At 39.4% G+C, this 13,627-nt stretch overlaps 1 protein-coding gene across 1 annotated transcript in view; it reads left to right on the forward strand.

Moving 5' to 3' along the window:
• Window positions 1-218: 218 nt before the first annotated feature.
• Window positions 219-13,627, forward strand: part of SUN3 (Sad1 and UNC84 domain containing 3) — a 41,326-nt gene continuing 27,917 nt past the window's right edge. The window contains exons 1-2 of the mRNA XM_021714975.1: window positions 219-274; window positions 8,248-8,351. Of these exons, the coding sequence (XP_021570650.1) occupies window positions 244-274; window positions 8,248-8,351 (135 nt within the window). The 5' untranslated portion in view covers window positions 219-243. The remainder of the gene's footprint in view (window positions 275-8,247; window positions 8,352-13,627) is intronic.

Raw genomic sequence — 13,627 nt, forward strand, 5'->3', positions numbered from 1 at the left:
TACCTGCGTAATGAACTTGTATACCTAACCCTGAATTGTATCCCAAAATTTAAAAACTAAAAAGAAAAAAGAAATTAGTTCATAGATTCAACCTAGAATAAACAAGAATGAAAATAAGAAAGTTTTGTTAACTTGAGTGTAGTGGCTAGTTTAAAGTTCAAGTTAAAGAGTATAATGTTAAATTCCTTTTTTATTGTTTTTATTCTATTTAGGATGATTCAATCACGAAAGATTATCCTAAGTATGATGGTTACGTTGACTTTTCTTATTGTAGGTAAGTCTTACTAAGGAATGATCCTTAAAGCTATTTCACAGGATATGTCTGCCTGGTGAGAGAGATCTCTATGGAATGACTCATATTTGTAAATAAATGCTTCTGAAAGTGCTGGAAGTGACCTTCACCTTCCTGAAGATTTTTTTTCTTTCTGATTGTAAAAGTAATACAGGCTTCTTTATAGAAAATTTAGGAAGTGTTTTTTCTCTTAGAATTGTGGTTTAAAATCATAGAAGTTGCTTTAAAGTTAAGAAATTCCAATACATTTATTACTAACACATCACACACTTTACCTTGTCTGAATTTGGGTGACTTAGTTTGGGCGACTTAGCCAACCAAAGGCTTTTGCTCATTACACAGTTCCTAAAGAAATCACTCCTGAACTTGCAGTTTGTAGTTCCTAGATGTGCAACAGTACAACACACAACCTAGAGAACATTTTTGTATATTGACAACTTGAAGCATGGAGTTCCCATTAAAATCAAGTTTCAGCCCTGTTATTGCCATGGAAAGTGTTTTGTAACAGGGCAGTGGTCTGGGTACTGCTTCTTCATGATTGCATGTTTGAACCTGGTCCACCGGCTTAGCTTGCCCCTGCACCAGCCCCCAAGGTCAGGCCTGCTCCATGCACAAGCGATCACTAGTGAGCTAGGAGTGCCCATTCTAGCTCAGTGAACCTCTGATTAGACCCTGAATATTCTCGTTCTGATGAGAACTGCACACTGCTTGGCTTGCTCCGTTTCCTGGCTGTCTTATCTTTATATCTGTTAACCATGGGGTTGTTACCCTCAGTTGGCCTTCCCACCTTGCTACTGCTGGTCCATTTCACCAGCCTGCTGCAGGAGAATTTTCTCCCAGCACTACCCCAGGCACGTGTGCGGTGATTCAAGTCAATTTCTCTTAGACGCTACTTAAGTGCCTATGTCAGGAATACACAGTGAGAGCAGCAGAACAATTTAGGATTGTGTTCAGGATTTTTCTCACTCTGGAAATTTACCCCATAGTTCCCTGACATCCTCTCTCTCTCTCTCTCTCTCTCTCTCTCACACACACACACACACACACACACACACACACACACACACACACACACACACATATACACACACACACACACACCTCTTTACAATGGAGGCAGACTGCTTCTTTGTATTTCCCAGATTTGTTCCCTTGCCAACAAAAGTGTCATATCCACTTTAGACACTACTGATGTGCAGATGATTTCAGTGAAAATAAACTGAACTCTGATACATTTTTTTCTCTATGGAAGTGAAATTAACCATTTAAAGTGAACAATTCAGTAGCATTTAGGGCATTCACAATGTTGTACAATCACTGCCTCTATACAATTCCTAAACATTTTTATCAGCTCCAAAGGAAACCCTGTACCCATCAAGCAATGCTCCCCATTTCTCCCTCTCCCCAGATTCTGGAAACCACCAATCTGCATTCTATTTCTATTATAGATTTATCTATTCTGAATTTGTCATATAAATGGAGTCATACAACATGTGACCTTTCTCGTCTGACTTCTTTCACTTAGCATAGCATTTTTAAGGTTCATCTATGTCATAGCATACATCAGTTCTTCATTCCTTTTTGTGGCCAAATAATATTTTATGTATGCATATACAACATCCTGTTTATCTGTTTACCTATTGATGTACATTTTATTGCATTTACCTTTTGGCCATTGTGAATAGTGATGCTATGAAAATGTGTGTACACGTGCTTGTTTGAGAATCTGTTTCCAATTATTTCGAGCATACAGCTAGTAGTGGAATGTCTAGAGAGGAGCTACCAGACTGTTTTTCCCAGTGGCTGCACCATTTTGCATTCCCCTGAGCAGTGTATGAGCCGTGCTCTAGTTTGAATGTTTGTCCCCACAAAGTTCATGTTGAAATTTGATCCCCAATGTTGGAGGTGGGGCCTCATGGGAAATATTCAGGTCATGGGACCAGATTCCTTATGAATGGCTTGGTGCCATCCTCAAAGTAACGAGTTCTTGCTCTATTCGTTTATGTGAGAGCTGGCTGTTACAAAACCACCTGGCACCACCCTCCCTTATCTCTCTCCCTTCCTCTCTCACTATGTGGTCTCTGACACACACAGGCTCTGCTTTGCCTCCTTGCGTGAGTAGAAGGCGCAAAGTCATACTTCTTGTACAGCATGCAGAACTGTGAGCCAAGTAGACCTCGCTTCTCTATAAATTACCCAACTTGGGTCTTCCTTTATAGCAACGCAAAAAGACTAAGACAGAAAATTGGTACCAACGAGTGGGGGGATGCTATAAAGACATCCGAAAATGTGGAAGTGGCTTTGGATCTGGCTAATGGACAAATTGTAAGCTGTGGTGGTTTCCAAGTATATTTCACAGGCTATATCAGAAAGCCCGGATACTCAGGCAGAAGTCTGCAACAGGGCCAGAGTCACAACAGAGAGTACCCACTAGGGCAGTGCCTAATAAAACTGTGAAAACAAGGCCACCGCCCTTGAGACACCAGAATTATAGAGCCCATGGCAGCATGCATCCTCAGCCTGGAAAAGTTGCAGGCATTGGACTCCAACTCATGAGAGCACCCACATGGGGACAGGGCTGCCATAGGCCTCAGGAACCCGCCCCTTGTACCAATGTGCCCAGAATTTGGAACATGGAGTCAAAGGAGATTATTCTGGATCTTTAAGGTTTAATATCTGCCCTGCCTGATTGCGTATTTGCATGGGGCATGGTACCCCTTTCTTTTGGCTGATTTCTCTTTTTTGAAATTGGAATGCTTACCCAACACCTGTACCACCATTATGCTTTGGCAATAAATAATTTGTTGTTGACTTTACAGACTCATAGCAGAAAGAAAGTTGCTTTGAGTCTCAGATGAGATTTGGACTTTAGACTTTTAAGTTGGTACTTTAACAAGTGAAGACTTTTGGGGACTGTTGAGAAGGAATTATCACATTTCACAATGTAAAAAGAACATAGGTTTTGAGGGGCTGGGGTGGAATGCTGTAGTTTATATGTTTGTCTTTCTAAAAGTTGAAATTTGATCCTCAATGTTGGAGGTGCACCTAATGAGAAGTATTTGTGTCATGGGAACAGAGATCCCTCATGAATGGTTTGGTGTCATTCTCATAGTAATAAGTTCTCACTCTATTACTGATCACAAGAGAACTAGTTGTTTAAAAAGAGTCTGGCACCTCTCCTCTCTCTCATGCTTTCTATCTTGCCACGTGATCTCTGCACACACAGGCTCTGCTTCACAAGTAGAAGCAGCCAGAGGCCCTCAAGAAAAACAGATGCTTGTGCCAGGCTTGTTGTACAGCATACAAAACCAAGAGCCAAACAAACCTTTTTACTTTATACATTACCCAGCCTCAAGTATTCCTTCATAGCAGCACAACTGGGCCAAGACAGTGAGTCTAAGCTCAACATATTGCCACCAACATGTGTTGTTTTCCTTTTTTTTTCATTATAGTCATTTTGCTGAATATAAGATTATGCTTCATTGTGGTTTTAATTTCTCTAATGACTAAAGATGTCAAGAATCTTTTTATGTGCTTATTGACACTTGCCTATATATATTCCTGGAAGAAATGCCTATTCAAGTCATTTGCTCATTTTTTGATGAAGTTGTTTGTCCTTTTGTTGTTGAGTTACAAGAGTTTCTTATATATTCTAGATACTAGGCTCTTATTAGATATCTGACTTGAAAGTATTTTCTTTTGTTCTGTAAGTTGTCTTTGCACTTTCTTTATAATATCCTTTGATACACAAACCTTATATTTCTGATGATGTCATATCAAATAATCCATTGCCAAGTTCCTGGTCATTTTTTTCTAAAAGTTTTGTGGTTTTAGCTCTTAGATTTAAGCCACTGATCCATTTTGAAATTTTTTTTTTTACATGATGCAAGGTAAAAATTCAAATTCATTTTTTTTTGTGTACATGGATATCCAATTGTCTCAGCACTATTTGTTAAAACAGTCTTCTTTCCCCATACAAATCTTTGAATAGTCTTGCCAAAAACTTCAATTGGCTATAGATGTATGAGGTCATTTATGAATTTTTTATCCCATTGGTGTACATGTTTACCATTATGCAGTATCATATAGTTGGAATTTTGACAAGGATTACTTTGAAACTGTGGATTGTTTTAGGTAGTATTGCCATCTTAACAATAATAAATCTTCAAATTCATGAAGATGGGTTGTCATTGCATTTATTTAGATCATCTTTAATTTCTTTCAGCAATGTTTTATAGTTTTCAATTTGAGGCCTAAAGTGACTTGTAAGAAGCATATAATTGGATCTGGTTTTTTTTCAGTTGTAGTCTCCCTCTGCTGCCCAGGCTGGAGCGCAGTGGCACACTTGCGGCCACCCCAGTGTCAACCCACTGGGCTCTGGCGATTCTTCCACCTCATCCTTCCAAGTAGTCAGAACTACAGGCATACACTATGATGCCTGGTTAATTTTTTATGTATTGTAGAGATGAGGTCTTGCCAAGTTGCCTGGGTTGGTCTCGAAACCACGGGCTCAGGCAATCCACTTGCCTCGGTCTCCCAAAGTGCTGGGATTACGGGTTGAGCCACTGAACCTGGCCAGATCATGTTTTTAAATTCATTCTTCTAATCTCTGCTTTGTGATTGGAGAGTTTACTCCATTTCATTTTAATTAATTACTAATAAGAAAGGGTTTACTTCTGCCATTTTTCTATCTTTTTAAGATATTTTCTTAGTGGTTACCTTGGGGATTATTGTTAATTGTAAGGCAAGTGTGGGGAAAAAGAGAACAAGCTGAGTGGTTACATAAAGTAAATTTATTGGAGGGAAAGGAAAGAAAGGTTAGCCCTAAAGAAGAACCAGCAGCTTGTTCTTTGGGCGTGTCCCTTTTATATCCCCTAGCTGGGGTCTGACAGTCATATAGCACATGTAGTCCTGAGGAAGCAGGTGTTGGTGGTCATGTAGTTCCAAGACATGGCCTTGAGGAAGCAGGCTGGTATTGGTGGTCACACAGCCTGGAGATGTGGCCTTGAGATGCACACCTTGAGAAAGCAGATGTTGGCAGTAAAAATAAGATGATGTTGCTTAAGCAAGTGGCGGAGGAGTGGTGACGGGTGAGTGGGGGTTGTAGCTCCCTTACACTAACACCCTAATTTTATAACAATATAGTTTGAATTGATACCAAATTAGCTTCAAAAGCATACAAATGCTCTGCTCTTATACAGCTCTGCTTTTCTTTATGTTATCAAAATTGTATCTTTATACATTGTATACCTATTAACATAGATTTATGATTTTACATTATGAACTTGTCTTTAAATTATGTAGGAAATAAAAAAGGAGTTATAAGCCAAAACAACAATAACACTGGCTTTTATATTTACCTATAAAAATACCTTTGCTGGCAATCTTGATTTCTTCATATGGCACTGAGTCTCTCTCTCTCTCTCTCTCTCTCTCTCTCTCTCTCTCTCTCTCTCTCAGTCAGGGTCTCACTCTGTCATCTAGGCTAAAGTTCAGTGGCATAGTCATGGCTCACCACAGTCTTGACCTCCTGGGCTCAGGCAATCTTTCCACCTTAGCCTCCCATGTTGCTGGGACTATAGGACTGCACCACTACACTTGGCTAATTTTGGGGGGAGATAAAGTCTCACTATGTTGCCAAGCCTGGTTTTGAACTCTTGAACTCACACAATCCTCCCACCTTAGCCTCTCAAAGTTCTGGGATTACAGGTATAAGTCACCACTCCTGACCAGCAATAAGTATCTCTCCAATGTCTTTTCACTTCATCCTGAAGAACTCTCTTTAGCATTTCCTGAAGGACTGATTTAGTGGTAATGACACAATTAGCTTTTATTATGGAATATTTTAATTTTCCCTTCATTCAGAAAAATAATTTTGCTAAATATAGAGTTTTTTTAAAAAAAATTTCATACAGCACTTTAAATATGTTGTGCCACTGTCTTCTAGCCTTCATAGTTTCTGATGAGAAATCAGGTGTCAATCCTACAGAGAAGTTCTTGTACATAACAAGAATTTCTCTCTTGCTGCTTTCAAGATTCTTTCTCTGTCTTTGTCTTTTGACCACTTAATTTTAATGAGTTCTAGTGTAGGTCTCTTTAAGTTTGTTCTTCTTGAGGTTTTTGAGTTTCTTGAATGTATAATTCATGCCTTTTATCAAATTTGGAAAGTTTTCAGTCATTATTTCTATAAGTGTTCTTTCTGCCTCTTTCTCTCTCTTCCTTTTTCCAGGACTGCCACAATGCTTATGCTGATTCACTTGATGGTGCCCCCACAGGTCTCTTACACTCTGTTCACTCTTTTCAATAATGCTGTCTTCAAGTTCACTGAATTTTTTTCATCTGCCTGCTCAAATATGCTGTTGAGCCCCTCTAATGAATTTTTTATTTTAGTTATTCCTCTTTTAGCTTCAGAATTTACATTTGGTTTATATCATAATTTATCTGTATTAATATTCTCATTTTATTCATACATCATTTTCCTGATTTCCTATAATTCTTTGTTCATGGTTTCATTTAGAAACATGAGCATATGTGAAACAATTGATTTAAAGGTTTGTATAGCAAATCCAATATCTGAACTTCCTCAGGGATGGTTTCTTCCTTTTTTCCTTTTGAATGGGTCATACCTTTTCTATTTCACTGCATACCATGCAATTTTGTGCTGCAAATTGGGCATTTGAATATTATAATGTGATAACTCTGGAAATCAAATTTCTCCCTTCCCCAGGGTTTGCTGCTGTTGTGTGTTGAGAGTTGCAGTCATTGTTTGTTACATTTTTCAAACTATTTTTGTAGACTGTGTTTCCTTGAATTCCTGGGTCAAGGGGAGTCAGAGAAGGAGAGAGACCAGGGGAGGGGGAGGGAAGAGAGAGGGAGAGAGAGAAAGAGAGAGAGAATGAATACTCTCTTAGTCTTTGCAGTGGGACTCTAAGCTGGGACACTGCTTTAAGGCTAAGCCAGCCCACCTACAACTCTACCTTAACCTTCACCTCCTGCTTTCACACAACCTACCTACACTTCCGCCAGAGGTGCAAACCCAGTGTCCTCTTGAAGGTCATCTGTGAGCATGAATTCAGTCCTAGACATGCACACTGCATTATCTCTTCTCTAGTATATGTAACAGTCCTTCTTAGTCCTTATTCCTGCAAGAGACTGCCTTCTTCTTCCTGAGCTTTTGGGTCTGTCTTCCACTTCCCTCATCCACTGTCCCTTTGCCCAGTTGAGCAAGCAATGTTTGTTTAACTTTTTTTTTTTTTAGTTGGAGTCTCACTCCGTCACCCAGGCTGGAGTGCAGTGGCACACTCACAGTCACCACAGCCTCAACCTGTTGGGCTCAGGTGATCCTTCTGCCTCAGCCTTGCAAGTAGCTGGAATTACAGGCATGTGCTACCATGTCCAGCTTATTTTATGTTTAACTCTTTCAACAGATAATGCCACCTTCCAGAAAACCATGAGGGTGGAATAAACACAAATTAGTCTCTGAGCCAGCCCCTCGGGGAACCACTGGATGTGTCAAAATTTATGACAAAAGTATTTTAAATACAAGGCCCACATTAGCTGACAGGAATGTGAACTGCTGTCTCTACAGCAGGCACTACCTTCTTAGGAAATGGAAGATGGCAGGGAAATAAACAAAAATGCCATAATGTTTTCTTCTAAAAACTAGTCACCCTTTCTTCAGTTCTCTAGTTGCTATAGGTTTTGGGTTAGATTTCAGAGTTCCAAAAAAGTTTATTCTGTGAGTCTTTGCCAGATATTGTTTTTTTCTATGGAAGAATTATTATTTAAGAGCCCTAGCCCACTGTTTTTCATGATGTCACCCAAGGATTTTATATTCTCTTTAAAAGTACATGTATATCTTCCATGGTTACAGACATTTATATTAATACATGTAAAATATTTTATAAACATTTCCAGATACTCTTTAATCAGAGTTGGTTTTCTTTCTTTAACAGGACTTCTAAATCATCAGTGGCTTAAACAAACAGAGTTTCCTCAGAAATCCAGAAAGTTATGTGCTTTAATTGCAGAATATGGTTCGAGGTTTTATAATTATCAGGTGATGTTTTGTTAAGACATTTTGTTTATCCCTTGTTTAAAATTTAATATGCTACAAGGCTAGTCCAATTTGCAATATTGTATCTTTGTTTTATATAAGAATATCTAATAACAATAATGAAGGAAATATAATTCTATTCAGTGGTTGCTATGGTTTAAATGTCCCTACCAAAACTCATGTTGATATTCAAGTGCCTTTAAACAGTGTTGAAAGGTAGGAATTTTAAGAGATTATTAGATCATAGGGCTTTGGATCAATTTCATTATCATGGGAGTGGGTTGGTTATCTCAAAAGTAGACTCCCGATAAAAAGATGAGTTTTGCCTTATTTCTCTCTGTCTCACATGTTCACTTGCCCTTCTTCCCTTCTGACATGGTATGACCTTTGCCTGATGCCCCAGTGTCATGCTCTTGGACTTCTCAGTCTTTAAAAAATGTGAGCCAAATAAGTTTCTGTTCTTTACAAGTTACTCAGTCTGGGGTATTCTGATATAACAGAATGAAACAAAGACAGAGCTTTTGTGGCTAAGAGGCCCAACATATTCTTCACAGCCTCTGATCCCTGCAGGCTCCCCAAGAGAAACTCAAGCACAAGGAAAATGGCAAATACGTTTACCATTAACTTCTGCCTGACACTGGACAGTACAGCACTCCCCTTTGTTCTAAAGCTCATTAGACCTATGTGGTCATAGACTGAAGCCAGTCATTGAATATCTCTTTCTGGCCCAGCCCACCTCCATGTCTGCCTCCCCAGTAATTTCAAGCTGAGCTTTGTCCATTCTATGCTTGGACCTCGGAAGACTAGAGGGAGGAGAATGGCACAAGCTAGGGCCAGGCTAGAGTCACTGCTCTATGGAAAGATGGAACAAATAGAACTGCTCCTCTCCCACCCCTAATGTGCTGAGCTTTTAACCCATAGTGACACTAGTGACCTCAGACAGTGGCCTTGGACCTGACTGATCAGATTCATACTTCTGCCCTTTTCTCTGAGGGTCTCTGAAATCCTCTACTTCTCAGTTCCTCCAGCAACTGCCTCATATCAATGTGTCTTTAAACAGAGGAATCCTTAAAGAGAAGAGCCTGCATGTGTATGATCCCCAGATCACTCCATTCCAGCAAGGAAATCTCCATGGAAGTTCATACATTGATACCTGAGATTACTCTCAATCTCACAGATTCTGCTTACTCTGCATATACTAAGAACCCGTGAACCCCCAGTCTGGACAGCCATGTGGAAACACCACAGAGAGGGCCAGCCTGAGATTGCTCCTACTAGAACTCAGGCTCATGGGTGCTGGTCTATATAGTTAGGTCACTGCCAGAAAAAAAACAAAACACAGATGAGAATGCAGAGAGGACAACAGTGGCTCCACTTATAACCAATTTGAGACTAATCTTCATTGTGATGGTTGATTTTGTCTCAGCTTGGCTAAGCCATGGTACCTAGATGTTTGGTCGAGCACCAGTCTAGATGTTGCTGTGAAGATGTTTTTGTTTGTTTTTTTAGATATGATTAACATTTAAATCAATACACTTTGAGTAAAAAAGCTTACCTTCCATAATGTGGGTTGACCTCATCCAATCAGTTAAGGGCTTAAGAGAAAAGACTTGGATCCCCCAAGGAAGAAGGAATTCTGGTTCTCCAGCTTGCCAGTCTGCCCCTACAATTGTGTGAGTCAGTCCCTTACAATAAATTTCTCTCTCTCTCTCTCTCTCTCTGTGTGTGTGTGTGTGTGTGTGTGTGAATGTGTACATTATTTGAACACACACACACACACACACACACACACACATATATATATATATATATACACACACACACAAACATATTGTTTGTTTCTGTTTCTCTGAAGAATCCTAATACACTCATACATTTCTCTGTCAGGTTCTGTCAGGACCTGAACATGGGGTGTGCCCTCTGCCCACAATATTCTGCTGCAGATCTTTGTAGGAGTAGTTCATTTCTGAAATTCCAGCTAGCTCAAATATCACCTTCTCAGACAGGCTTCTGTGACCAGCCAAACTACCTGTGACAACATTCAGATAGAGATGCAGCCTAGTGTTACCTTTATTTCCTGTTAGGTACTCATTGATGTCTTTACCAGCTTTCCACCATTTTCTCCCCCTTTGCTAAAATGTAGTGAGCAGGGAGCTTGTTTAGAGCCTTAAACAGTTCCCAGGTATATGGAAGCTTAGTAGATATTTACATGAATAAATGAATGAACAAAAGATCTGAAAGTATTAACTATCACATTTTCATGAAGCATTCTTCCTTTCCACTTTCCAATGTTAGGCTGACCAGCAGAATCTATGGTGCTTTTTCTTTTAAAATGTCTAACGCTGTGTTTCCAAGGACTGTACTTTCTGTGGGGTTGAGGTTGAGCCATGATCATTGCATTTTTGACTAGTGTTACTCTAGTTTTTACACAGGTGAGAGCTCTGTTAGAAACTTGAGGCTGATTGTGATTTATTCTTTGTGAGTTCTTTATAAATCCCAAGCTATGTGCATCAGATGTTGTTTAGTTGTTATTCACTTAATAACAGACTTTAAACATGTTTCCTTGTCTTAGATATTATTTTATAACAGCATTTTATGACTGACTAATATTCCAGTGAATAATATATTCAATAAATACTCATTTCTGAACAATTGGATTGTCTCTAATATTCCAATATTATAAATATAAACATTCTTTGGCTAAATCGTTTCACCCATCCTTGACTATTTACTTAGGATAAACTACAACATGAAGAATAGACAAAGAATATTCACAAATTTTATGTAATCTTTTTATATTGAATCTTGATGATTTGATACTGCTTTTCTTTCTTTCCTTCCTTCCTTCTTTTCTTTCTTTCTTCTTTCTTTCCTTCTTTCCTTCCTTCCTTCCTTTCCTCTTTTCCTCCCCCTTTTATTTATTTCCTTCTTCTTTAAGTCAGGGTCTCACTCTGTCACCCAGGCTGGAGTTCAGTGGTATGGTCACAGCTCACTGCAGCCTCAATCTCCTGGGCTCAGGTGAGCCTTCCACCTCAGCCTCCTGAGTAGTGGGGACTACAGGCATGCACCACCACAACCAACTAAATTTTTGATCTCTCTCTCTCTCTCTCTCTCTCTCTCTCTCTCTCTCTCTCTCTCTCTGACACAAGTTCTTGCTTTGTTGCCTAGACTGGTCTTGAACATCTGGTCTTAAGTGATCCTCCCACCACCTTGGCCTTCCAGAGTTCTGGGATTATAGGCATGAGTTACTGCACCTGGCCACAAAACTAAAATTCTGACCAGACTTTGTTGAGACAGGGCCTGCCATCCAGACCCAAACTTTACACATTGCTACACTGAGGATAAAATTTTATTGTCACTTGCTGTATAGTCTCAGCCACTGTGAAATCATCATCACTGTATTTGTCTGTTTGTGCTGTTGTCACAAAATACCACAGACAGGGTCATCTATAAAAGCAGAAATGGGCCGGGCACAGTGGCTCATTCCTGTAATCCCAACACTTCAGGAGGCCAAGGCAAGAGGACTGCTTGAACCCAGGAGTTCAAGACTAATCTGAGAAGTACAGGGAGACCTCATCCCTACAAAAATAAAAATAAAAAAATTAGCCAGGCATGGCAGTGCATGCCTGTAGTCCCAGTTATTTGGGAACTAAGGCAGAAAGATCTCCTGAGCCCAGGCAGTGGAGGCTGCAGTGAGCCTTGATCGTGCCATTGCACTCCAGCCTGGGTAACAGAGTGAGACCCTGACTTAAATAAGAAATAAACAAACAAATGTATTTCTTACAATTCTAGAGGCTGAGAAATCCAAGATTAAGGCATGAACATTCCATCTTCAATGAGAACTTTCTTGTGTCCTTGTGTCAGAAGGCAAAAGATACATAAACTAGTTTCCTTTAGACCTTTAATAAAGGCACTAGTCCTATTCATGTGGGCATAGCTCTTGTGACATAATCACTTTCCAAAAGGCCCACCTCTTAATACCACCACAATAGGGACTAAATTTCAACATACATTTTAGAAGGGACACAAACATCCAAAGCATAGAGATTACAGTGATGAATTCAAGACTAATGACTTCAAATTGCTTACTCCAACACTAAACATATATAGTATAAAAACAGGTGGGACAAAAAAATAATGGAGGAAATGAAAGTGAAAAGAAGGAAGAATTGTAAAAGTAAGATATCTTGAGAAGGATGGGCTATTTAGTAAATTGGTTTATATTTAAAAACCTATATGAAGCAGCAAGCTTAGTCATTTACCCGGTGGCAAATTCTGCAACCATTACATCTTCCAGGATTCACTTGGAAGTTGTATGATTTAAAATTAGATGGCTTATGGAATTTTGCTGAGAAAAAAAGGTTTTTCTAATGGCCATTTGTTAATAGTTCATTGAATTTGTCTCAGTTCAAATTATGATTTCCATGTTCTAGGGCATAAAACTTTAGGTCTCAGTCAACATTATCTGAACAAACAAAACAAAACAGAAAACAAATAAAACTGTGGCTCTGCCCATAGCTTCTTTTGTGTGTGTGTGAGCCTCTACCTGATTTTTTTATTTTTCTGGAGGCTGTAAATCTTACACCTGCTCAATTGACAGTACATGCAGTCAGATCTTTTTTAAATCCACGTTTAGAATTGGGCCCAGGGGTTTTATGAAGAGCTTTGTTGCTGAACCAGAATCACTGAAGGCTTTGCCATCTTAACAAATGCTCTCGACAGCCTAACATTTGAAGAGGCTCTGTCTGACTTAGACTTTGTCGTGAAGTCAACAGCCTCCGGGGAGGGACATTCTTGGAAAGTTCTTAGGATACCAAACCCCCATTCTATCCCCATGAGTAATGCAGAGGGATTATGAACTGTGCACAAAGCAACCTCTAAAACAATTTTGATTTTTTTTTTTTTTACATTGTGGATGCTGTAAATTTTGATCATTCTCTTCACCCATTTAATTGTGTTAATGTTCAGAAACAAATGTCTGGCCCACAGCTAATAACTTCCTGGAAGTGAAGGCATGAGTATGTTCCAATCCTATCCTTCTCAAGTTATCTTACTTTTCCAATCCTGCTTTTCTTCTTATTTATTTATTTGCTTGTTTATTTGTTTATATACTGAGTTAGGATCGCTGTTGCCCAGGCTGGAGTGCAGTAGCAAGATCAAGGCCTACCGCAGCCTTGACCTCCTGGGCTTGGGTGATCCTTCAGCCTCAGCCTCTAAAGTAGCTGAGACTACAAGCACGTACCACCTCGACTGACTAAGTTTTAAAATTTTGTTGTGAA

The sequence above is a fragment of the Carlito syrichta genome, unplaced genomic scaffold (genome assembly GCF_000164805.1).
Source record: "Carlito syrichta isolate Samal-C Ts95f unplaced genomic scaffold, Tarsius_syrichta-2.0.1 Scaffold306292, whole genome shotgun sequence".
NCBI classification, from domain to species: Eukaryota; Metazoa; Chordata; class Mammalia; order Primates; family Tarsiidae; genus Carlito; species Carlito syrichta.